The sequence below is a fragment of the Exserohilum turcica genome, assembly GCF_000359705.1.
Source record: "Exserohilum turcica Et28A unplaced genomic scaffold SETTUscaffold_10, whole genome shotgun sequence".
NCBI lineage: Eukaryota > Fungi > Ascomycota > Dothideomycetes > Pleosporales > Pleosporaceae > Exserohilum > Exserohilum turcicum.
In genome coordinates, this window is record NW_007359915.1 from 1,599,902 (window position 1) to 1,619,959 (window position 20,058).

The following is a 20,058-nucleotide window of genomic DNA, read 5'->3' on the forward strand; positions in this document are numbered from 1 at the left end:
GGGGGGGGGGGGGGGGGGGGGGGGGCTACCCAAGTGCAAGTACTTAGCATATGCACACAGCCTATTTGGCTCGTCGTCGCATATACAGTGACACGGAGGGAGTCGTAGCCAGCCCGTCAGCCACGGACTCGACAAGTTTGATTCTTCTGCTGTTGTTCCAAGACCGCCTCGCTAAACCTGCTTCTTCTCATCGTGAGGCAGGACATGACGTCGCGACCAGCCAGACGCGCATGTGTGTGCGTGTCCGGGTACCCGACTACCCGGTTTCCCTTGATCCCACGTCCGACATAGACACACACACACACACACACACACATGGATGCAGCACTGCGTGTGAGTGTGGCCGGCACCCCACCCACCCTACGACTCCCCGCGCCAAGCAAAGGACGTTGCAAGTCCGAGTAAACTCAAGAGCACCTCATCAAACTGTATACGTGTATACGCGACACACACATGCACCACCAACGGCCTGGAGATAGAGTAAGGTAAGCAGGCTAGCTCAAAAAGCCAATCTGACTAGAAAAAGTAACGCTTGAGAGGGCGGCTGGGATCGTGCCTGAGAAGATGCTTATGTGTGTGTGTATGTGAGCCTTGAGGACCAGGTTCCTGTCGGATGGTCGGTTTTGCTATCTGTCTGTCGTCCTTTCTCAGTGTGTGTATGTCTGACTCTCTCTCGCTCAATTCTTTTCTCGTAAAAACCCCTTTCCCCTTTCGCGTGGAAGACGAGGCTTCCGGGGGGGGGGGGGCAACGTGGACGAATCATTACCCTATTTAGCGTCTTGGATGGGATCAACCCAAAATGGTTGATCGTTGATCGACGGACGTTGATCGTCTATGATCATCTTTGACTACAAGATGAACACGAACACGAACAAGGTAAAAAAGAGAAAAGAAAGAAAGAAAGAAAGAAAGAAAGAGAGAGAGCGCCAAAGAAAAAAAAAAGAAGAGCGAAAATCCCCGTGCCACCGTTGCTACGTCGTACTTAGGTACGGTGTACGGTATCATAAGTACAGTCAGTATTGAAAGTAAACGAGAAAGGCACTGGGGCCACGGTCGACAGATGCCATCATCAACCAGGCCCCACAAGCCTCCCTTCCTCCCCACCGGCGCCTTTTTTATGCTATTAATACGCACTCCACCGGTGTTTCCGCTTATGGCCACTCGGTGTCTCGGCAGATTGGCGCGCAGGCGTGAGCCGCTGTGGCAAACACTAGTGTGGCGCTGTCCGTCAGCCAGCTAGTCAGACAAGTGTCCATGTTCGCTCGGGAGCGGGAGCGGGAAACGGAAATCTCGTGATGTCCTAGAGTAGGGGAACGAGTAAATTAGTTAGTTGGTTGGTTAGTACGTTAGTAGGGTTGCGGGTGGGAAAGGGGACACATGAGCCTCATATGGCTAACTGCGTTTGTGGCCCGTTAAACACGGCAAATGCTACCCGCAACAAAAAATAATAATAATAATTAAAGTATGCGTGCACGTGCGAGTCATGTCTCTCTCTTATCACTGGCGCCCTATTGTGCTACCCAGTCTAATGTAGGTTTGTGTTGCCTGTATACACATTTAGATCGGCTACACAACTTGTGGTGGGTGTGAGTGTTTGTGGCGTGAGCGAGCGAGCGGTTCCGCGCATTCTGTGTTTTTTTTAGCAACGCAGAAAGGGCATGCGTGTGGATGGCAGGCAGCATGCGGAAGCCGAGAATAGGATTGAACGTTGTACAACCAAGCAAAAGAAAGGCGATATGCATGAGTATGAATCGTTCGTGTGCTTACCCAGAAAGTCGTTGGTTGAGATTTGCGCGATGATGACGAAGCTGCATGTGTGATTCTCGATCGATTTACCCATTTTTGCTTTCGTTTGCGAACACAGTCATGTCGAGGCCCCCCCCCCCTGTGCAGCTACTGTGTAGACCTGGAAAGCCGCGCCGCTATACGCCGCAAAGGGAAACAAACACAAAATAAGGAACCGATAGTCGACGGCAATCGGGACGAATGTAAAGTCAAAATCAGCAAAGACAAGCAAGAGACTGGCTCGATTGGGGCCAGCAAGCCCTGGTCACTGATTGCAGATTGTGTTGGATCGAGGAACATTACGTGTGATGACGCAAGGTAACAACGACCATGTATCACACATGGAAACTCTACCATAGGGAGCAATGACCTAGCTTCTACCCATCCAGAAGAGAAGAAAAAAATATACATCTTTGCTGGAGTAAAATGATAAGAGGAGACAGAAGAAGAAGAAGTGGAGAAGAGAAAGAAAAGCAGGGGGGTGAAACCCGACAAACAGCTCGCCAAAAAAGGGGGCTGAGGAGAGATAATACCAGACTAGTTGGTCGAAGATGAGAAGACGGAGACCAAAAAAGTGGGTACCTGACAAGGCAAAAAAAAAAATAGAAATAAAGGGAAACAAAGATGGTAGAAAATAAAAAACTCCACCCCCACTTCTTCTTCTTCTTCTTCTTCTTCTTGTCCCCCCCACCCTAGAAAAAACGTCAGACCGTAAGAGGAAAGAAAATGAACAAAAAACTCCCAATACGAATGCGTCAAAGGAAAGTATCTTGTGTCAATGGGCCAATCTGACAAGCGAGTGCCCAAAAGGGTAGCCCTGCTCGACCTTATTTGTCTGTCCATGGGAGGGGGGGCCTCTTTGGCGCCCGTGGTTGAGCCGTGCGGGTAGGGTAGATCATGCTTTTGTGTGTGTGTGTGTGTGCTCGGCCGCTTACGTGCCATAGCGGCGAGGAGCCAAGTAAGGTACGCGGGTGGTTGAAAAAGCTTAAAAATCCCATAGCGTACCAAAGGCATGCATGCCCTCCTGGGCGCATCCCTGCATCATCTCGTCATTGCCCTGCTTGTTGCTGGTGATGAAGATGACTTCGGCTCCAAAGCGCTTCCACGTGTCTCTCAGCAGCTCCATGGTGTCCGGTCGTCCGCCGCGCTTCTTGCTGTCCCAGAGAATCATGCGCTCGGGTTCAATGTGCCGGTGGATGAGCCCCGACACGGTAGGGCCAAAGGTGCGTTCTTGGTCAGACCCAATCCAAATCAGGAACCAGTTGGGCGACTGGATGCAGGTGGAGAGGGCAGCCCCAATGCCGGTGCCTGTGCAGATACGGATTCCGCGTTGAAACATGGCTGAGGCATGGCCGGGTCCCGCTGTGGAGCACATAGCAAAAGACGTTAGCCAAAAAAAGGGCAAACCCATGATTAGGTTGGACGGGACCTGTCCATGGAACAACGTACCGAATTTGAGTTGCCGCGTCCACACCGTCTTTGGCGGGTTGGCCACGAGCCCTTTGGTGAAGTCTCCCTGCACGCCACAAATCATGTAGTGACAGCCCGACTTGCGGCCCTCACTGATGATGCCAAAAGCGTGGTATTCCATGACGGATGTGCGGCTGATGCGCCCCAGAAGGCCCTGCTGCATCCCGCGCTCAAACTTGAGCACAGCGACCTTGGGTGACGGAATCTCCACTTCGACAGGCACCTCGCGCAGCGTAAGCCACGGAATCAGGACACTGCATGCTGATTAGTGAACTGAGTCGTGCTTGAACCCAAAAAGAAAAAGAAAACTAAGCGTACAAAATAGTCATAAACACAGCGAACCAGAGCTCTTGTGAATCGAGGAGGGTATGCGAGTCCGATCGCCACTCGCCACGCTTGATGTCGTATGTGTTGCCCAAGATCACAAAAACCCAGGTCATCTGCAAACGAACAAATCAGCATGCATAACCTTGGCGGGTAGTTTTTTTTGGGGGGAGGGGGGGGGAAAGGTCATACTGCAAGGCCGAGCCAGCCCACGAAACGGTGGTGTCTTTCGAAAACGTTGTGGTAGGTACTGGAAGCAGCAGTTGGTAAGTCGTGGCGTTCTAACGGGAGTTTCATCTAGACCAACTTACTTTCGTACCCACGGGAAGGCACTTATGATGGAGATGATGATAAAGATGTTTGTGATGATTCCGCTGACGATAACAGCAGGGTGCTGCACAGCGTGATACCTAATAATGTCGACAATCTTGTAGACGAGCCATCTATGTTTTCTCCCGTCAGTCCGAACAAACTTCTTAGAGGCTTCTGGATGCTTACGCTGCACCAGATAGGGCGCATCCAGAGTGAATACCGCCAACATGCTGCAGTATGGATACAATGGCTAGTTTGACGGGTATCGGTGTCCACTGTTTCCAAGCCCGTCAGCAGTGGGACAAACAACACATAGAGAAGTGACCAAAGTTTGTATACTTACACTCAAACCATGTATGGCAATCATGTACAAAATGCGCAGAAACAACTCATTACGCATGAGGATTGCACAAAGCAGATTTCCCAGCACCAGAGCTCCGAGATGGTTCTCTGCGTAGTGGAAGATATTGCATGCCGCCAAGATGATGCCCACGAGGTTCAGGACGGTAACGAATATGAAGAACTTGCGGTATGTGTTGAACCAGAGGTTGAACAGAACCCAACGGCTGATCTTTGGCTTTTGTGGCTTGTCCTTGGGCGGCTCCTTGACTGTGGTTTCGAGTGCCGACGCATCTGTTGGCTTCTCTCCCGGTAGTAGTGTCAGAGACAGCTCTGGTACGCTCTGAGTTGGTGTTATTCCGTGGGGTATCGACGAGAGGGAGACTGAAGATGCCGTGGCAAGGCACTTTTTGGGATCCATGTATACGAAGCCAGGAGGTGCGGGTAACTCGGCCAGTCCCTTTTCTGCATCGTCGAGCGACTTCACACTGAGGCCGTCTGAAAAGTTGCTGCTTGGTACGCGTGACATGGCGGGCAATATACAAACTCAAGCCCAAAGCCTCGCCGGAGGTATCATAGAGGTCAAAGGCAAGACGGCAGGGGTATCCTGAAGTAGATGTTGAAAGGAGCTCCCAAGGTGCAGTAAGAAAGGTTTGGTAATGGCTGTACGGGCAGACTAGACGGGACGACCTTGGAGAAGGTACTACTTATTAGGATTTGGGACACGAGGCGTACGTGTTTCATCTAGGTAATGGATTGCTGTGACGCTATCCTCGCGCAAACGATCTCTGGAGTATCCGGTACCAATCTCCGTAAACAAGACCGCCACAGCCTGTCTGCGGTGGAGCCTGGTCTTAGTCCAGCTTCCGCCGGTGCCGACCTGACATAACGCAGCCAGGCTGTACGAGCTGGTGGTCGGCGCTTCCGCTTCAGTGCTCATCTCGTAAATAATGTCTTGTGGGGGGGGGGGTGGGGGGGGGTGGCAGAGACGGAGGCCCTGCGAGGAGCAGCCCAGGTCGGTACTTTTTTGCCCAATAATCAGTCAGCGCCACGTCTCCACAAGTTCAATATCGAACCAAGAATACTTCCCGGCCGGAACGACATCGTCATGGCGCAGCGCATGCGATGGGTGCACACCTGTGTCGGCAGGCTGTGATCATGCGGCGTGTATGGGATATTGCAGAACTATATGACATGGCCCAAGCGGCCTTCTGGCGTGACGTTCCAACGTGCCTACTAAGCGCACGCGACAGGGATGTGCATAGAACAAACTATATCCAAGCACAGAACCTTGGACTGCATGTGGATGTGCATTAGCTAAGTAACAAAACACGACATGGCCCAGCGTTGCCGAGGCGCCTCACGCCAGCCCGCCGCACTTAATCTAGCTATGATTGCGGCATCGACGCCTAGTCTCTCCCTAGTTCTTGACATACAGGTCGACGTACTCGTCAATGTCCATGTTGTCGAGCGTCTTGCTGTCCTGTGCCAGCCCAACCAGCTTGTCGACGTGGTCGGCCGGGTAATGCGGGCCGAGATGCCTCTTGTATTTGGCGAGAATCTCAGGCTTGGCCTCTTCACGTCGCAATCGGTGGCCCAGCGGAGCCTCAACTACCTCCTCCTCCAGCACCGTGCCGTCCTTGAGCGTCACCGTGAGCGCATTAGAGATGGTTCGCTTCTCCGGGTCGTGGTAGTCCTTGGTGAACTGGGGGTCCTCGACGCAGCTGATGCGCTGACGCAGCGACTCGACCAGGGCTGAAGTCGCCGCTTCGCTATCGTCAGGATAGTCGGTGGCTTCCAGACGATCAAAGACAAACATGGTGGCCACCATGTACTACCATAACGTCAGCGCCGTCTGTGAGTCAGTCCAGGCTAAGACCTACCTGCACGCAGTGATCGCGATCAGCAAAGTTCTCCATGGGCTTGAACTGCTTGTCGATGATACGAATGCACGCCTCGTGCGTCCGGTTCACGACACCCTCAATGTCCTCGGCACTCTTGCCCATTGCCTTTAGCTTCTTGTTGAGGCGCTGGGCGGCTTCGACCGCTGTCTGCGAGTGAAACTCCGCTGCCCCCGGGTTAGTTTGCGCTTGAAAGAGGAAAATGGACTAACGGAAAGCATACCAGGATACGAGACCTTGAAGAGCACATTCTCCATGACGTAGCTGCCGTATGGCCGCTGGAACTTGAACGGCTTGCCGCCAAAGTTGACGTCGTAGAAGCCCCAGGTGGGAGCTGAGAGCACAGTGGGCAGGCCTTGCTCGCCCTTCATGACTTTGAGTACGAGATTGACAGCTGTCTGACAGGCGTCCCCTGCAGCCCATGACTTGCGTGACATGGTGTTTGGCGAGTGCCTGTAGGTGCGCATCGACTGCCCATCAACAAAGGCCTGTGAGATGGCATCACGCGTCTGAGCCTCACTGAGTCCCATCATCTTGGACACTACTGCAGTTGACGCAAGCTTTACGAGAATGACATGGTCAAGGCCGACCTTGTTGAACGAGTTCTCGAGAGCCATGCAACCCTGGATTTCGTGGGCCCTAATCATAGCCTCGAGCACATCTCGCACCTTGAAGATCTTTCCATTACCGAGATTGCCCCCAGCTTTGTTTGTGCGTGTAATCCAGTCGGCAGTTGCGAGGATAGCACCCAAGTTGTCAGAGGGGTGGCCCCACTCGGCAGCTAGCCAGCAGTCGTTGAAGTCGAGCCATCGGATCATGGCGCCAATATTGAAGGCACCGTTGACAGGGTCGAGCTGGTAGTTGGTGCCGGGCACCTTTGTGCCATTGGGAACTGTCGTGCCTGGGACAACGGGGCCCAGAATATTCCTGCACTGTTCGAACCGCAGTCCCTCGAGACCGCAGCCGAGCGTGTCGACAAACACCCAGCGAGCCGTGTCGAACTGACCCAAGACGCTTGCATTAGCCCAAAAAATGTCAATCAGGGGGGGTGTTTGCCCATCATACCGCGAGCTCCGAGTTGACGGGCGTGTTGTGGATGTAGCTGGCAATGTCCTTGATTTCGGGGTCGTACTCGCGCTTGGTCAGCGCCTGCTTCACGTTGCTCTGGAGGACCGTCATGGTGGAAAACGACGATGCAGCTGTCGCTCTGGAGGTTGCTGAGATTGAGGGACAGGCTCGGAGAGCAATTGGCCTGGTGGTGGCTCTGGCGACGATGCTGGCTCGCGATCGGAGGTTTCGTGAAGCGGTACTGCAGAGGTTGCGACTGAAGGCCGACATGACTTGATTAGCTTCGGTCGCCCCAGACGACGTCAATGCAGCTCTGGAGAAAAAGGAACAGTCGTACTAGGCGCTTTTGAGGGACAGGCTGGCTTTTGAGTCGGTTCAGTGCAGATGTTGAGCATGCTCGGCTTGCAGAATTCGGGAGCAAAGATACGCCGTCGTCAACCGAGGTCGGGCATGGTTATCCGCTGGTGCGCTCCGCCCACCCTCTGCAGGCCTCACCACAGCAGTGTTGCAGAAATACTTTTACAGCCAAGCTGCAATTGATGCTGCTCGTCTCTACCGACCGAGATTGGCTGGCATGGCTCCCATTGCGATTGCGCTGCTGTCGCTGTCACCCGCCCGCCGACAAGTCGTTACCCCGCACCGTCATCCATGCGGCGGCTCGCCCCCTCGGCTACGCTACTCCCCTGCCGCTGCCGCTACCGCGCGACTCTCTTTGCCCTACTCTCCTTGTCCTGCTCCCTTGGCCTTCCCTTGGCCTACATCTGTTTTCCGTACACGTGACGGACCATGACGGAAAAATAGACGGCCTGGAAGGGAAGAATATATCTTGTTCATTCTTGGTGCCAACTATCACTATCGCTATCGCTGTCGCTATCACTGTCGCTATCACTCACGCTAGCCAATCACACCCCTGCGTCCCCTTCCCTTTGTCCCCTCTGTCCGCCATCTCTACCAAAATCCACTTCTTCCATTGTACGCCTTGTGGCTGATTTTCCGCTCATTTCGTCGTACAACTATATCTGCCTGATGGTCCAGCCATGCAACACGTGGCCATCGACTCGGCGCTCTGTATGGGGGGTTTGGTTTGGCACATGATGCAGTCGCTTCATTTACCAGTCCTCCTTGTCTGACTCGTCGTCTGGAGCTGCATTAGCATACTATGAGGTTGCATAGGAATACTGCCAACTTACCGCTGTGACTAACTTTGGACTTCCGTGCCGCAAGTGCGCTGGCCAATGCTCCAGCCAGGCCAGCTTCTCCACCAGCTGAGGCTGAACCGCCTCCCGCACCACCGGGCGGTTCTTTTCCAGGCACTGATGCCCCGCTGCGATCCTTCTTCTCCGAATCTGCAACCTTTCTCAATCTTGCTCCTCCACGGATATCCGCTAGCAATCCATCTCGACCACCTGCGGGTTTGGGTAACGGTGCACCACCCGGTGGCGGAGGAGGTGGTGGTCCGGGAGGTCCACTGGTTGGAGGCATTGGGGGTGGCGCTGGGGGTGCGCCGCTGCTTGGCATAGGAGGAGGCGGCGGGGGCGGCGCTGGCGGCGCACCACTGGTGGGCATGGGCGGAGGCGGAGGAATTGCTCGTCCTGGCATGGGTGGAGGCGGCGGAGGCGGTGGCGGAGGCGCTACATTTGATGTCGGAGGTAGAGGCGGTGGAACGGGTGCTGCTCCTGACGGCGGAGGAGGCGCTGGACGGGATGAAGCGGGCGGTAGCGGCGGCGGAGGAGGGATATTGTGAATCGGAGGTGGAGTCGGTGCTGCTGAAGTCTTTGGGGGAAGTGGAGGCGGAGGAGGAGCTGACGGTGTGTCTCTCGCTGGGGGCGGCGGTGGTACGGGTCCTCGGCTCGGAGGAGGCGGCGGCGGCGCTGAAGGTACGCGGTTTCCTGTAAAAGGTGGAGGTACGCCAAACTTGGCTCCGGCTGACCTCTCCTCGTCGGGCACGGGTGTCTTTGGCGGTCGCGGTGGTGGTGGAGGGCCGGGGTTGGCGGTGTTGGACGAGGCGCGCGGTCTGTTGGGTGCAGGCTGGTTCGCAAACTTGCCTGCATCTGCAATAGGCGGAGGCGCTCGGAAGACGGGCTTGGGCGGTCCTGGGGGCGGCGTGGCTTCTCGAGTTGGCGATGGCGGCGCTGGACTGCCCGACGAGTTGCGATTGACTGATGTGTCGTGTCTCGTGCGGCGCGCTGGCGGAGGAGCTGGCGGAGGTCCGCGTCTCGACGAGGAGGTGCTGCCCGTATTTTGGGGACTGAGAGACGAAGCCATTGGAGGCGCACTGGGCGGAGGCGGCGGAGGAGCCCTGGACCTGCGCTGGTTGTCTTCCTTGAGCTTCTCCTCCGACTTTCTCTGCTCAATGTACAGCTTGATGAAATCGGCATTCTCTTCAATCTGGTCTTCTGTGATGCCCATGGCCAGCAGTTCCTTGAGCAGCGGCTGCCATGAGGGGTCCGTGGTATCGATTGCGGAACTGCGCGCGCTCGTTGCGTTGGAGTGGCTGCTTTGCACGGGCGACGTGACGCTGGCGGGCGGGATGATGGAATGCGCGGGCGGAGCGGCGGGCGACGAATTGCGGTGTCCGAAGATGCCACCCAGAAGACCATGGCCGTGGCCGTGGCCATGGCCACTGTTTCCGTTGGCTGCACCTCCGCTGCCTCCGGCGGGCACGCTAAAGGGCTTGCTCTTGGTGTTCTTGTGTGCGTTCTTTTCGCGGTCGTCGAGCTTCTTCTTGAAGGTCCTAGCCTCCTTCTCGTCGGCAAACGACAGGCCGGCGAGGCAGTCCTCGAGCTCAAACGTGTGGAAGAAGACGCGATCCTGGTTGTAGGCGAAGGGGTCGTAGATTTCCTGGTCCCAGATCAGCAGCCCTCATGCTCGTCTGACGTCTCCCATTCACAGGCTCCACCGGCATTCTTCACGCCAACTACCACGCCCACAGCAACCACCACCACCACAACAACACGGCCGCGGCGATCCTGACCTCGCCGCCAGCCTCCGCCCCTCACCCGCCTCGGGCTGCACTGCTGGGCCCCTCAACGTGACTGCAGCGGCTTCATGTGCTGCCTAAGCATTGCGCGAGGACCACGCCCCCACTGAAGCGAACACGCCAGCGCCCGACGGCTGCACTCAACCCTTCCCACCCCCCCCCCCCGAACCACACGCAGCCAACGTGTACGTCGAGGCTGCAGCACGGCGTGCATAACCCGCCACAATGCCCTCGATCCTGTCCGACGAGGACAAGCAGATGGTCAAGCGCACCGTGCCCAAGTCTGGCAACAAAATCCACGCCGTCGCCGTCGCCAAGTTGTACATTGCCTATCCCGACCGCCACCGATGGACCTACACGGGCCTGCAGGGCGCCGTCGTCCTGGCCAACGACCTGGTCGGCAACACCTTCTGGCTCAAGATGGTCGACATTTCGGTACGTAGACGACCTGCGCGCTCCAGGCACCAGCTGACAACGGCAGCCTCACACCCGCGGCGTCATGTGGATGCGGCTAGCATCCCGAGCGCATGGGAGCAGGAGCCTAACGAACCACCAAGAAACCTGTCGAAGCACTTTCTCGTCGGTCCAGCATGCCGACCGACTGACGGCACCAGCACTCTCATGTTCTTTTTTTTTTCGCATGCTGGCACTGGTGCATTCCCCCCCCCATGCCGCATTGCTAGCCCTGCTCACGCGACACCGGCGAGCCCTCTTCCCGGCCTGCACTGTATGGATGCGACCGACCGACCACGACGGGGCCCGGAATTCCTCGCAGCCAGCCTTCTCACCACCCGGATTGCGACAAGACAGAGACGATACTTCACGTCCAGGGGCGGCCAAACCTCAGTGTCAGCATCAGCATCAGCATCAGCACCAGCATCCATGGGCCATGTTGGGATATGCACGCTTTGGGCCGGTGACGTAGCGTCGTCGTGGGCCTGGGGCACTTTGCTTTGCCAGCCGCCCAGGCGCGGGCGCGGGCGCGGCTGCAGTGCCCGTTGACTATTGCAGTGCCATTGACTATCACATCGCTCGCTCACGCACTCGGCCGTGGCGCAGTCAACCACCAGCAGCCTCGATATTACCATCAATGCACCAGTGCGCTGCGTGTGGCGTCACCGCCATGTCCATGTTCACGTTCGCATGTCCGGCCCAGAACGCCACCACCGCCGACGCGCCGACGTATCAAGTGCGAGTGCATAGTGGGGTCACGGACGCCTTGTGCACAATACCCTACCCTGCCCTACGCCTGGTACTGGCCTGGCATAAACCATCCCAAATGAGAATCTCCACGCCTGACAGCTCACCATGGACGACCTGTTCGAGGGCTACATGGTGCTCGATGCCGTAGCCGACTTTCTCGCCCACAGCCCGCTGGCCGACCGCACCAAGCAGCCTGCAATCGCCCCACGCCCCGAGCACCATGTCCATGATTCCAATCACGCCTCGCCCTCGCCCTCGCCCGTCTCCGCCCCAACCCTGCGCAGCCCAGAGTATGCTTTGCTTTTTGTTGCCTTCTGGTAGCCCGAATTACTCACACCCACCAGCCCGTCCGTGTCCAGCGGTTACACTGCAGCCTCGGCAGCTTTACGACAACGACGCGGACATACCAAGAGCCGTTTGGGCTGCATTGGCTGTAAGCGAAGGAAGGTCAAGGTACGCGTTCGCTGCCCAGCCGTCTGTCCATGTTGCTAAGCCCGCCAGTGCCAGGAGACATGGCCGTCGTGTGCCAACTGCGACAAGCGTGGATGTAGGCAGCCCGTCCTATACTAAGCTCCACCCTGACTGAACACCAAATAGGGGTGTGCCGCTATTCGGACGCATTCAAAAATGTGTTGCGCGAGCCTGCCGCGCTCGACGTGCCAAGTCCACGTCAGCTCGTCCAACTGTCGGATACGCCCATCATGTACAGTCGAGACGACATGCAGCTCTTCCACCACTATCTCGTTGCCGCATATCCTTGCGTTCCCCACGACTTTGTAGACATATGGACCAGAGATGTGCCCGTCAAGAGCCATCAAGTAAACACACCTTGCACAGCTGCCAGGTATCCGTCCAAGCTGACCGACCTAGTACTCGTACCTCATGGAAGCCATGCTCGCCCTAGCAGGATCACATCTTGCACTCCAGGTCGAAAAGCCCAAAAACGACCTAGCCCTTCACCACCGCCAAAAAGCCATTGTAGGCCTGGGCGAAGCTTTTACTCGATGGCCTCCAACCGCCGAAGAATCCCATGTCATGTTCGCAGCATCCTTCCTGTTATCTTACCAGTCCACTTTCATGGAAGACGGCTTCCTAGAGCATTTTGTCTCTCTGAGAGGTTGCTCGCTGCTGGCTCAGCTCATCATGGCTGAGGGCTTCACAGGCCCTTTCGTCGATCAGACAAACTGGAACTTGATAGCCGTAGACTCGCCATTCTCCAAATTTCCCCAACTGGATCAAGGCCTAGTTCATCAAGCTCTGCTCTCCCTCAAAGGTTTCTCGCCCTTGGTATCGCAACTCGGCGCGCATGCCATTGAGAAAGCTGTCGTTTGTCAGCTCGCCCAAGCACTTCGCTTTCTGTTGCACTCCAATGTCGACCCAAAAAGCGAAAAACTGTCAGAACCAGATCTCCCACCTGCGAATAGCCTGTCGCCAAAATACTTTGCTTTCACAAATCCTCTCCTCCCAGCGGATACGGCCACGTTGTTCCCAGACATCGACTGGGACAACATTACCGCTCCGCCTCCCGGTGCACCTTTCCATTTCGCCGCCTTCAAAGCCATGATGGCAACCCTGACTCTATTCTCTACCTGGCCTCACGAGGAGCTGGTCCGCATATTCGACCCTGCTAACCACCTTGGCAACGTTGTCCTGGCGCACTTTTGCGCCGTACGCTTTATTCTCTTGCCCTTTACCGCGCCAGACAACGTATTGCGCAACCCAGCAAAGGCAGCGGTACAATGGGCAGCCAAGATCATGGCAGCCCTCGACGACGACAAAAGCGGACAATGGGCAAAGTACACGGAATGGCCAACAAAGGTGATAAGGTGCCTGTACGGTTGCGTGGAGAAGAACCGCGCCTTCACCATAGGCAACGTGCGAGACATGTTGATACAAAATCCAGATCTATTCAGAGTAGAGCAAGCAGGAACATGATGAGGTTAAAGTGTGCTGTTCTACGCTGTATTAATAACCAACTATCCACTCTGCTAATACTACTACTACGGAATCACATCTGCACCTAATGCCACCCCTGCCCGATTCATACACACAGGTTCCACAATCTTAATCTTGTCATCGCACTCACACCTACACCCCAGCTCCCTCGCCGCACCCTTCGCCGCACCCACAAACTGGCAATCGTATCAAAGGTAACCTGTACACCGCGTATCGTCGTGATATTCCGCACTGCTTGTGTGACTTTTTGTTTGAAGTCTGCAGTCTACTCCTCGTCGTTGAGAAACACCCACAGATAGCCAAAGTGGTCGTTGAACTGCACTTGCACGCTGCGGACGCTGGATACTGCGCCCTGTGCTTCCGAGCTGCGGGCTAGCATGAGCAGCACGGCGTTGTCGTGTGTAGTAGCGTTGAGGATGGGGTCCTGGCAGCTGGTATAGAAGGGGGCGTCGAGGGCAGGCGAGGCGCGAGTGAGGCCGTGGCTGTGGACGTGGAACACGACTTCACGCATCATCAGCGTGATCACAGCGAGACTCGGCTCCAGTGCGAGGACAGCGTGCGCAGGAACGGACGGACCGGATTCCCGGATGGTCGCCGCAGTTTAAGAACAGATATGGCGACGATGGAGGAAGGGGGGCGCACATAGTGTATCGAGTAGTAAAAGTACAAAGTAGCAGATGACAGAATTCAAGGTATCTAGGACGTTGGATCGAGACCAGAAGATCACAGCCTTGAATAGACTGATATCTCTTATCTTGGACTGTCCAATAGTCCAACCTGATGTCGTGCACTCGTCGAGTGCTGCGGACGCCATGATACAGCCACCCAAGTTGTCTCCACACAGTGCGGGTAAAACGGAGCATACGTGACACTGCGCCCCCTCTACGCAAATCCATCCCCTTCTCCATTTACCCCAGTCTCATCAATGTTCTGCCCACGGTAGGAGAAAAGGGGAAGCGCGTGGATGGTGGTCGTCAAGGTTTAGCGCACCTTTGCTCGTTGTTTAGGGCAGGAGGACGCCGCTTACTCTTGTGCAAGTATTGGGCCGGGTGTTGCCTTCAAAGTCTTGTAGGTACTCCAAGCATTGTTTTTCAGAAACTTCCAAGTCACTACTGCAGAAGGACATGTCTCTGGGGGGGGGGGACTGAGATGAGGTTACCAACGATCATGGTCGTATAGTCTAAACAGATATGTTGGCCGAACCGCATGCTCCTTTCGTATCCTGTACCATGTCGCTGTGTGTGAGGGCGTTGGGAATTTCTACCCAAAGAAGCGTTCCTGAAGTTACATTAGGAATTCTTGGGTTTTTCTGGAGGATTTCATTGTTCGTATTCCCTCGGGTGTGTAGAACCGACGAGTCGCGAGCGGATCCTAAGATTGCTTAAGAGATCCACGCATTACGCTTGGCATACTAGCGGGACTTGTTCATCCTGTTGACTGCGGCGGGCTGGTAGAATGACCTCATCACTCTTTCTTCTCAATCCAGTAGAGTATCAGAGCTGTCCAAAGCGACATTCGGTCAAGCCCTCAGAGAAATGCGACGCGCACGAGAAAAGGGGGCACTGGAGGGCAACTCCGAAAAGGGTATGAAACTCGGTTGACTATCTTGGGCGTAGTGCTGGATGCTTGGCATTATGTTGTTTGTTTAATCGCTCTTTTTATCCGGCCCCGCAGTCCCTCGAAGTTTGTTGAGGCTGAACGTCCTGGTGAAATAATAATCCAAAACTGCAGTAGGTAGGTATGTCCACGCGAACCACACGATCCAGCTCATTTTACCTTCCCATATCCATCTGGTTTTGCGGAACAAGCCATCGCCAGCGAGCACTTTGTTTACACAGCTTCTTGCATACTGCTTTGTGTCCATTCCCAGCTCCTGGCTATGCTTTAGTCGCCGCTGGTACTCGGCTGCAAGCGGCTGCATGTATGAGCCCGGCGGCAGGGAGCGCTCTGTTCGCGCAATGTTCGACTTGACACCACCAGTGGCCACGGTGATGACGCGAACGCCTAGCGGTGCAAGCTCAACGCGCAGGGTGTCCGAGTAGGCGTGCAGGGCGGCTTTGCTTGCGTTGTACAGTGCACCCCACGCATATGGCATGACGGCCGCAATCGAGCCCGTCTGGACAATGGTGCCCTTTGTTTCGATGAGAAGCGGCGCGAAAGTGCTGCACATCTTTATCAGAGAGAAGAAATTTGCTTGGAAAAGCTGGTGCAGCTCTTGCTCGTCGTAATCGAGGGCGGGCATGACATAGTTGCGTCCGGCATTGTTGTATAGAATATCGAGCTTTCCGCCCGTGATTTCGGTGACGCGTTTGTGCAGTTCCGCGATGGAATCATTGTTGGAGAGCTCGAGGGGGAGGTATGTGATTCTGGCGTCGGGCGAGGTGTACTTGTCGGGATCGCGGACAGTGGCCAGAACGTGGAAGCCTCGTCACGTCAGTCTGGAACCATCTTCGTCCCTCTCAGGCTTGGCTTGGCTGACTTACCCCTCTCAGCGAATTCCAGGGCGAGATAATGTCCAATGCCGCCCGGCGTACATCTACAGCTCGCGCGTCAGCCCTCGCTTATCGACCCTCTGCATCGCGTCTGCAGTGCAGCGCAGTGCAGTGCAGCACGACGCCTGTGCCTGTACCCACCCAGTGATCAGCACATATTGCGGCCTTGCCATGTTTGTGCTCATGTATTAATGTAATTTGCTTTTGATAATAGCTGTGGCTGTTCTGGCAGCAGAGGGTTGTCCAAGCTCCCAATGCGGGGGCGCCGGATTCCTTTTGCGGCTAGACCGGTTCCTGTCACTAGCGCGTCGACGTCACCGCCGCATATCCGCCCACATCTCGACCCAAACGCCTTCTCTCTCTTTTGCTGGTAGCAGAACGTGACTAATCGCCGTGGCTCGACCAGGTACAAATTCCCGAGACGTTGCGCTTTCGGCCTTCTACCGGCTTCTCTCTCCAATGACCTCTGACGCCCTGTCCAATCGAGCCTGAGCTGCGTTTGCTTATCAGTTCCGTCACCTATTTTTAAATTCTTTCTTTCCAGCTGCCCACTATCTCCTGGCTTCTTCGGTAGAACGGACATTGTGTTTTGACTGGAGAAAGTCATCATGACGTCCGCGGAATGGCTGGGCAGTGTTGTCCCAACGCTGCTTCGTCCAACTATACTGCTCTGCATAGCAGTATACCGTACGGTGTCTTTCCTCTCCCTACACACCGTGTAGAGAGGCTAATGGTAATACAGACTTTCTCATGACAATGTTTGAAGTCGTCTTCTATGACTGGAGCCCCTTCACCCTTTTCAACATAAAAAAACTGCGATTCAAGGCCTTTGCTCGTCTTTGGAAGCACAATGGCGAAGCCATGTCCACCGAGATGCCCGGTCCTACTTTCGAGCTCTTATCCCAATGCAAAGGTGTTATCCTCGATGTCGGCCCTGGATCCGGAGAAGTGCTATCGCATTTCGACCCATCCCTCATTGTTGCAATCTATGGCGCCGAGCCTGCCCAGGACCTGCACCCTGGACTATTGAAGAATGCAGAGAAGAGAGGCTTTGGAAGCAAGTTTCATCCGATGGTGTGCGGAGCCGAGCCGGAAAGTTTGATCCCAGCACTGCACAAGAGTGGCATTTTAGATGTCAGCGGAAAGGGAGGCCTGGCCTCGGAAGGAGTCTTTGATGAAATCTGCTGCACTCGTGTACTTTGCAGCGTACCGCATCCAGAACAAACTATTAAGGGACTCTACAACCTTCTCAAACCCGGCGGCCGAATGGTCATTTGCGAGCACGTGGCCAACCCTTGGAGGACTGAAGGCAGTGTAGCTGCGCGCTTCATGCAGCTGGTTTACACAATAATCGGTTGGCCCTTTTTCATGGGCGGATGTGAACTCCAGAGACATACGCTGGAATACTTGAGGGATGCGGGAGAATGGGACAAGTTCAACCTGAAGTACTATGGCCCAAAGGACTGTATCCCCTTTGTTGTTGGCGAGCTGATCAAGAAGCATGAGTCGATGGATAAGTCCTATGCTGAAGCCGTGAAGGAGTAGATTTGAGGCGCAACATGTACAGTAGGCGGATGTGTGTTAAAGGGCGCAAAGCAGAAAGTCACTTCACACAGTGTGTTACTGGAGAAGCTGCGCTGTCGTTGGGAATTTATGCTTTTATACCATCCTGACAGCTCCTCAAAATGGGTGGCCAAGTGCAGTCGAGCATGTAACATAATCTGAGACTTGCATTGGAAATTCCATACATACAAAACTCATAAATGTTAATTATACAACAAAAGCTAAAAATACAGACTTGTCGTGCGTTGCAGACAGGATAAAAACAACGAAACAATGTTCATACAACCAAAACACAGAACGCCATAATCATGACGGTAAACGCCCAGCTCTGGCGTTGAACGTTTCCAGCCGCTCCGTTTCGCCTATGCTCTGGCAGGTCGGAAATCAATTCTAACGACCCTGGTACATCCTCTTCGCTCAGCAGCGGTAGGATATTATTGGCACGTGCTTTGCGTGGCTTGGGCCGGGCAACACGTACTGGAGAGCGGGGCGATCCTAATATTGCTCGAGCCATTACGGAATCACTGCTGCCAGCAGGAATTGGCATACAACCTGGAGGTGGTGGTGGTGCCGGGCATCCTGGTGGAGGAGGTGGTGGTGGTGGTGGTGATCCTGCAGGGGGCGGCGGTGGCATGCCTGTGTTGTTCATCATGGCAGGAGGACCACCCGGGGGTGGGGGTGGTGGTGATCCTGGAGGAGGAGGTGGAGGCATACCAGTACTGTTCATCATACCAGCGGGACCATTAGCGGGCGGTGGTGGCATAGCTGCACTATTCATCATACCGGGAGGACAATTCGCGGGTGGAGGCATAGCAGTGCCGTTCATTCCAGAAGAACCACTCGAGGGCGGCGGTGGCATGGCAGCGCTGCTCATCATACCAGGAGGGCAATTCGGAGGTGGTGGCGGTGGCGATCCCGGGGGAGGAGGGGGTGGTGGAGGAGGCATAGCTGTGCCATTCATCATGCCAGGTGGACCATTCGCGGGTGGTGGAGGTCCTGGAGGTCCTGGAGGTCCTGAAGGCGGTGATGGTGGAGATCCTGGAGAAGGTGGTGACATAGCTGCGCTGTTCATCATACCAGGACCACCCTTCGGAGGTGGTGGTGGCATGGCAGGGGTTTTCATCATACCAAGAGGACCTTTTGGAGGTGGTGGAGGTCCTGCGGCTGGTGGTCCTTGAGGAGGAGGTGGCATTGGGGTAGCAGTGCCGTTCATCATTGCGGCAGGACCGTTGGGAGGTGGTGGAGGTCCTGGGGGCCCTGGGGGTGGTGATCCTGGAGGTGGTGGTGGCGGCGCCATAGCTGTGCTATTCATCATGCTGGGAGGGCCATTCGAGGCAGATGGAGGAGAAGCCATCATTTGAGACCCCTTCATAGAATCAAGACGCTTAGGATCCATACTACCAGTTCCTTGACTGACAGGCTTCGGTATGGTTTGATTTTGAGGCACTTGTTGTGCTGTTCCGTTTCCGCAATTCGCCTTACCACCGAGTTTCACCACCATACCCACGCCTGCCACCGCAGCATCCAAACCATTGTCAGCTTGAAACTGCTGAACGTTGAAAGTCGCATTTCCTCCTTGTAACTTCAACTTGGTAATCTCTACCGCGCCCGGGTTCTGGTACATCAAGAAGCTATACTGCCTGTTCCCCTTTTCGCCTAGCGTGCCTGGAGCAATGTATGCAACAATGGCTGGGGAACTAGTATTGATGTTGGTGATGTCGAAATTATTCTTAAAGTTGGGACGAGCGAAGTGCAATTTCCGGTCGTTCGAGCATGTTGTGTCTACCATAATGATGGTGTACAGTATGTTTGGGCTGATGCCGTTGCTATCGCCAAGGGCAAATGTGGGTTCTTTCGCTACGGCTGAATCAATGTCAGCAGTAGATCCTTGTTATGTTGTAGGAGGCCCACCAACCCTGTTGCGTAAAGACTGTTCCATCTTGGAAGCCATCAATTGCATTATTAGTAAAGCTGGCTTGTACTTGGTCGCCGCCTGGAACAAATCCACTTTGTAAATCTGCAGGTATAATGGTTGCATTTTGTGCTAGAGCGCGTGAAGCAAGTGCCGCCACAGCTACGGCTGACCAATAATAAGTGAAAGTCATGATACGTAAATTAGGAAATAGAACGAGCGTATGAGTGAAAGTTTGAGATGGACGATATCGCTTCGGCCCTGCCTGAAGTGAAAACCGGGTCTGCCCTCAATTCACCGGCACCTTGAGGTCCTAGGTTATATACATCCTCAGTCATCCTCGCAGGAACTGTTGTTAAGCAAGGCCAATGCCTACACTGCATGGTCCGACCCAAACTGCTCAACGCGCACTAACCAGCGGAAGGACCGATGAATCCTGAAAGACCTCAGTCAGTAATATCGCTCAGCATTGAACATGCATTGTCTTCAGACAATAAGCGCGTTGAGTTTCGGTACAGTGGATCTCCGTGGCCTATTGACGCCTTGGAGTGCCTGTCAACTGTTTCGGTTTCAAGCCATCTCAACTGCTAGGCTGCCAAGCGTTTGAGGAGATTGGTAGTCTGGCTTTTGTAACTGTAGGGAACTGCGCCACATCTGTTCCGACGATCATATCCGGGGCCTGGACAAAACACGCCATGGTGCCAAAATTGGTGGCAGGACATGGACAGTCGACATCTCGAGCCTGCACTGGTG

General features: G+C 55.0%; 7 protein-coding genes across 7 annotated transcripts; 2 read left to right on the plus strand and 5 right to left on the minus strand.

The window, feature by feature from the left end:
- Positions 1–2,770: 2,770 nt before the first annotated feature.
- SETTUDRAFT_101987 (uncharacterized protein) lies at positions 2,771–4,759 on the minus strand (the record flags this gene model as incomplete). Its single annotated transcript, XM_008023529.1, has 7 exons — positions 2,771–3,147; positions 3,235–3,509; positions 3,574–3,695; positions 3,772–3,829; positions 3,891–4,022; positions 4,078–4,166; positions 4,235–4,759. The coding sequence occupies 7 exons, from the start codon at positions 4,757–4,759 to the stop codon at positions 2,771–2,773; spliced, it is 1,578 nt and encodes a 525-aa protein (XP_008021720.1).
- Positions 4,760–5,449: 690 nt separating this feature from the next.
- On the minus strand, positions 5,450–7,673 carry SETTUDRAFT_166902 (uncharacterized protein). Its single transcript, XM_008023530.1, has 4 exons — positions 7,197–7,673; positions 6,355–7,132; positions 6,114–6,298; positions 5,450–6,064 (listed from the first exon to the last, which is right to left on the minus strand). Exons 1-4 carry the CDS (start codon positions 7,308–7,310, stop codon positions 5,651–5,653), a joined length of 1,491 nt encoding a protein of 496 aa, XP_008021721.1. The 5' UTR covers positions 7,311–7,673; the 3' UTR covers positions 5,450–5,650.
- A 343-nt stretch (positions 7,674–8,016) lies between these two features.
- On the minus strand, positions 8,017–10,104 carry SETTUDRAFT_182509 (uncharacterized protein; the record flags this gene model as incomplete). The annotated part of the gene is made up of 3 exons (XM_008023531.1): positions 8,017–8,343; positions 8,390–10,040; positions 10,099–10,104. The coding sequence occupies 3 exons, from the start codon at positions 10,102–10,104 to the stop codon at positions 8,309–8,311; spliced, it is 1,692 nt and encodes a 563-aa protein (XP_008021722.1). The 3' UTR covers positions 8,017–8,308.
- Positions 10,105–10,404: 300 nt separating this feature from the next.
- SETTUDRAFT_45255 (uncharacterized protein) lies at positions 10,405–13,369 on the plus strand (the record flags this gene model as incomplete). The annotated part of the gene is made up of 6 exons (XM_008023163.1): positions 10,405–10,614; positions 11,482–11,672; positions 11,727–11,835; positions 11,884–11,929; positions 11,980–12,200; positions 12,253–13,369. The coding sequence occupies 6 exons, from the start codon at positions 10,405–10,407 to the stop codon at positions 13,315–13,317; spliced, it is 1,842 nt and encodes a 613-aa protein (XP_008021354.1). The 3' UTR covers positions 13,318–13,369.
- A 1,116-nt stretch (positions 13,370–14,485) lies between these two features.
- On the minus strand, positions 14,486–16,003 carry SETTUDRAFT_175095 (uncharacterized protein; the record flags this gene model as incomplete). Its single annotated transcript, XM_008023532.1, has 3 exons — positions 14,486–15,762; positions 15,822–15,874; positions 15,972–16,003. 3 exons carry the CDS (start codon positions 16,001–16,003, stop codon positions 14,984–14,986), a joined length of 864 nt encoding a protein of 287 aa, XP_008021723.1. The 3' UTR covers positions 14,486–14,983.
- A 201-nt stretch (positions 16,004–16,204) lies between these two features.
- SETTUDRAFT_166905 (uncharacterized protein) lies at positions 16,205–17,574 on the plus strand. Its single transcript, XM_008023533.1, has 2 exons — positions 16,205–16,517; positions 16,573–17,574. The coding sequence occupies exons 1-2, from the start codon at positions 16,439–16,441 to the stop codon at positions 17,373–17,375; spliced, it is 882 nt and encodes a 293-aa protein (XP_008021724.1). The 5' UTR covers positions 16,205–16,438; the 3' UTR covers positions 17,376–17,574.
- A 1,284-nt stretch (positions 17,575–18,858) lies between these two features.
- On the minus strand, positions 18,859–19,459 carry SETTUDRAFT_67611 (uncharacterized protein; the record flags this gene model as incomplete). The annotated part of the gene is made up of 2 exons (XM_008023181.1): positions 18,859–19,256; positions 19,309–19,459. Coding segments are annotated over 2 exons (549 nt in total), but the record flags the coding sequence as incomplete, so codon positions are not given.
- Positions 19,460–20,058: the final 599 nt, after the last annotated feature.

Coding starts and splice junctions, on each gene's coding strand:
- SETTUDRAFT_166902 (XM_008023530.1), bottom strand. CDS start 7,310: ATGACGGTCCTCCAGAGCAACGTGAAGCAGGCGCTGACCAAGCGCGAG. Junction 7,133..7,196: donor CCGTCAACTCGGAGCTCGCG/GTATGATGGGCA, acceptor GTCTTGGGTCAG/TTCGACACGGCTCGCTGGGT. Junction 6,299..6,354: donor CTTCAAGGTCTCGTATCCTG/GTATGCTTTCCG, acceptor ACCCGGGGGCAG/CGGAGTTTCACTCGCAGACA.
- SETTUDRAFT_166905 (XM_008023533.1), top strand. CDS start 16,439: ATGACGTCCGCGGAATGGCTGGGCAGTGTTGTCCCAACGCTGCTTCGT. Junction 16,518..16,572: donor GCTCTGCATAGCAGTATACC/GTACGGTGTCTT, acceptor ATGGTAATACAG/ACTTTCTCATGACAATGTTT.